This window comes from Volvox carteri, assembly GCF_000143455.1.
Source record: "Volvox carteri f. nagariensis unplaced genomic scaffold VOLCAscaffold_43, whole genome shotgun sequence".
In the NCBI taxonomy this organism is placed as follows: domain Eukaryota; kingdom Viridiplantae; phylum Chlorophyta; class Chlorophyceae; order Chlamydomonadales; family Volvocaceae; genus Volvox; species Volvox carteri.
In genome coordinates, this window is record NW_003307586.1 from 495509 (window position 1) to 497583 (window position 2075).

The following is a 2075-nucleotide window of genomic DNA, read 5'->3' on the forward strand; positions in this document are numbered from 1 at the left end:
ACAGCGTGTGTGTGTGTATTTCCCCGCCCACCTCCCGCCCGATCCCCCCGCCGGTCTGAGCGAGCCTGGGCGAGGACTTACGTCAGCATCTCGCCGTCGGCCGCTTTGCCGTCGGCCGCCTCGCCGTCGGCCGCCTCGCCGTCGGCCGCCTCGCCGTCGGCCGCCTCGCCGTCGGCTGCCTCGCCGTAGGCCGCCTCGCCGTAGGCCGCCTCGCCGTCGGCCGCCTCGCCGTCGGCCGCCTCACCGACGGCCGCCTCGCCGTCGGCCGCCTCGCCGTCGGCCGCTTTGCCGTCGGCCGCCTCGCCGTCGGCCGCCTCGCCGTCGGCCGCTTTGCCGTCGGCCGCCTCGCCGTCAGCCGCCTCGCCGTCGGCCGCCTCGCCGTAGGCCGCCTCGCCGTCGGCCGCCTCGCCGTCGGCCGCCTCGCCGTCGGCCGCCTCGCCGTCGGCCGCTTTGCCGTCGGCCGCCTCGCCGTCGGCCATCTCGCCGTCGGCCGCCTCGCCGTCGGCCGCCTCGCCGTCTCGTGCTGTCGCCTTCTCACCGTAGCCTTCTCGTCACCACCTCGCTGTCGCCGTCACATCTGGCATTACAGCCTTTGTGCTGTTCTTGCGGTGCATTTCCCTCACCTGCCGCCGCTGCGGCTTTTCACCTCTGGGATTGCTGCCACCGCGGCCTTTTTCCTTTCCTCTCATCGTTACAGCAAATTGCTGTTCTTGCGGTGCATTACCTTTCCCTGCCGCCGCTGCGGCTTTTCACCTCTGGCGTTGCTGCCACCGCGGCCTTTTTCCTTTCCTCTCATCGTTACAGCAAATTGCTGTTCTTGCGGTGCATTACCTTTCCCTGCCGCCGCTGCGGCTTTTCACCTCTGGCGTTGCTGCCACCGCGGCCTTTTTCCTTTCCTCTCATCGTTACAGCAAATTGCTGTTCTTGCGGTGCATTTCCCTCCCCCGCCGCCGCTGCGGCTTTTCACCTCTGGCGTTGCTGCCACCGCGGCCTTTTTCCTTTCTCTCATCGCTACAGCAAATTGCTGTTCTTGCGGTGTACTTCTCCTCCCCCGCCGCCGCTGCGGCTCTTCACCTTTGGTGTTGCTGCCACCGCGGCCTTTTTCCTCTCACCGTGACAGCCGTTTTGCTGTTCTGGCGGTGTACTTCTCCTCCCCCGCCGCCGCTGCGGCTCTTCACCTTTGGTGTTGCTGCCACCGCGGCCTTTTTCCTCTCACCGTGACAGCCGTTTTGCTGTTCTGGCTGTGTACTTCTCCTCCCCCGCCGCCGCTGCGGCTCTTCACCTTTGGTGTTGCTGCCACCGCGGCCTTTTCCTTCAGACAACTACGGCCTAGTTTGGCTGATGCCAAACTCTACCGTGTACAGACAAAAGATATAAAGGAAGATATCAATTCAAACCTACCATGCACAAAAGAAAGATGAAAAGGGAGACATCCTTGCTCAAACCACGACATTCGTTGCAAACGGAAGGACTAGTTCAAAGCAGGAAAATAAGGGAGTCCAAAGATATGGAGGATCGGGTCGAGAAATATGGTTGTCATGGTGGAAGTTGTCCGTTGGAGATATGTTTGGTTGGAAGAGGTTGGCAGATGTTGATCCAGTTGGTGGACAGTTGGTGGACAGTTGGTGGTGACCGGCCGGTTTTATTGTCGTCGCTGGGTTTTGTGGATGGTAGCTAGCGTTATCTAACCAGCCAGCAGCTGCAGCCAGTTATATTGCCTAAATGGGCTACGCTACACAGCTATCAGCCAGCAGCCAACAACCAGCATCAGCGAGTATGCGCGTGTCGCGGCTGTTGCCGCGCGTGTACAGTCTGTCGTGTTTTCGTTTGTGGTGCCCACAGCCCTGGTTGTGCACAATTGATTTTCATTTGTTTGGGGACTACCTAATTAAGGGGAGGCTACACCTTATCAAATAATAGATGAATAAATAAAGCTGAACCATGATATCTATTTCCGCTTTATTTATTTACTTATTTATTTACTCTGTTTTAAATATGTTATTATAGATTAGTAATGCGCCTCAGCCTAATAAGCTAAGGCGTGCATTAGGGTGCCGGGGTTGTAGAGGTTATGG

The 2075-nt window shown here is 59.0% G+C and overlaps 1 protein-coding gene across 1 annotated transcript; it reads right to left on the bottom strand.

Annotated features, from left to right (window-relative positions):
* Nucleotides 1–77: 77 nt before the first annotated feature.
* VOLCADRAFT_95350 (uncharacterized protein) lies at nt 78–479 on the bottom strand (the record flags this gene model as incomplete). The annotated part of the gene is made up of 1 exon (XM_002954497.1): nt 78–479. The coding sequence occupies one exon, from the start codon at nt 477–479 to the stop codon at nt 78–80; it is 402 nt and encodes a 133-aa protein (XP_002954543.1).
* Nucleotides 480–2075: the final 1596 nt, after the last annotated feature.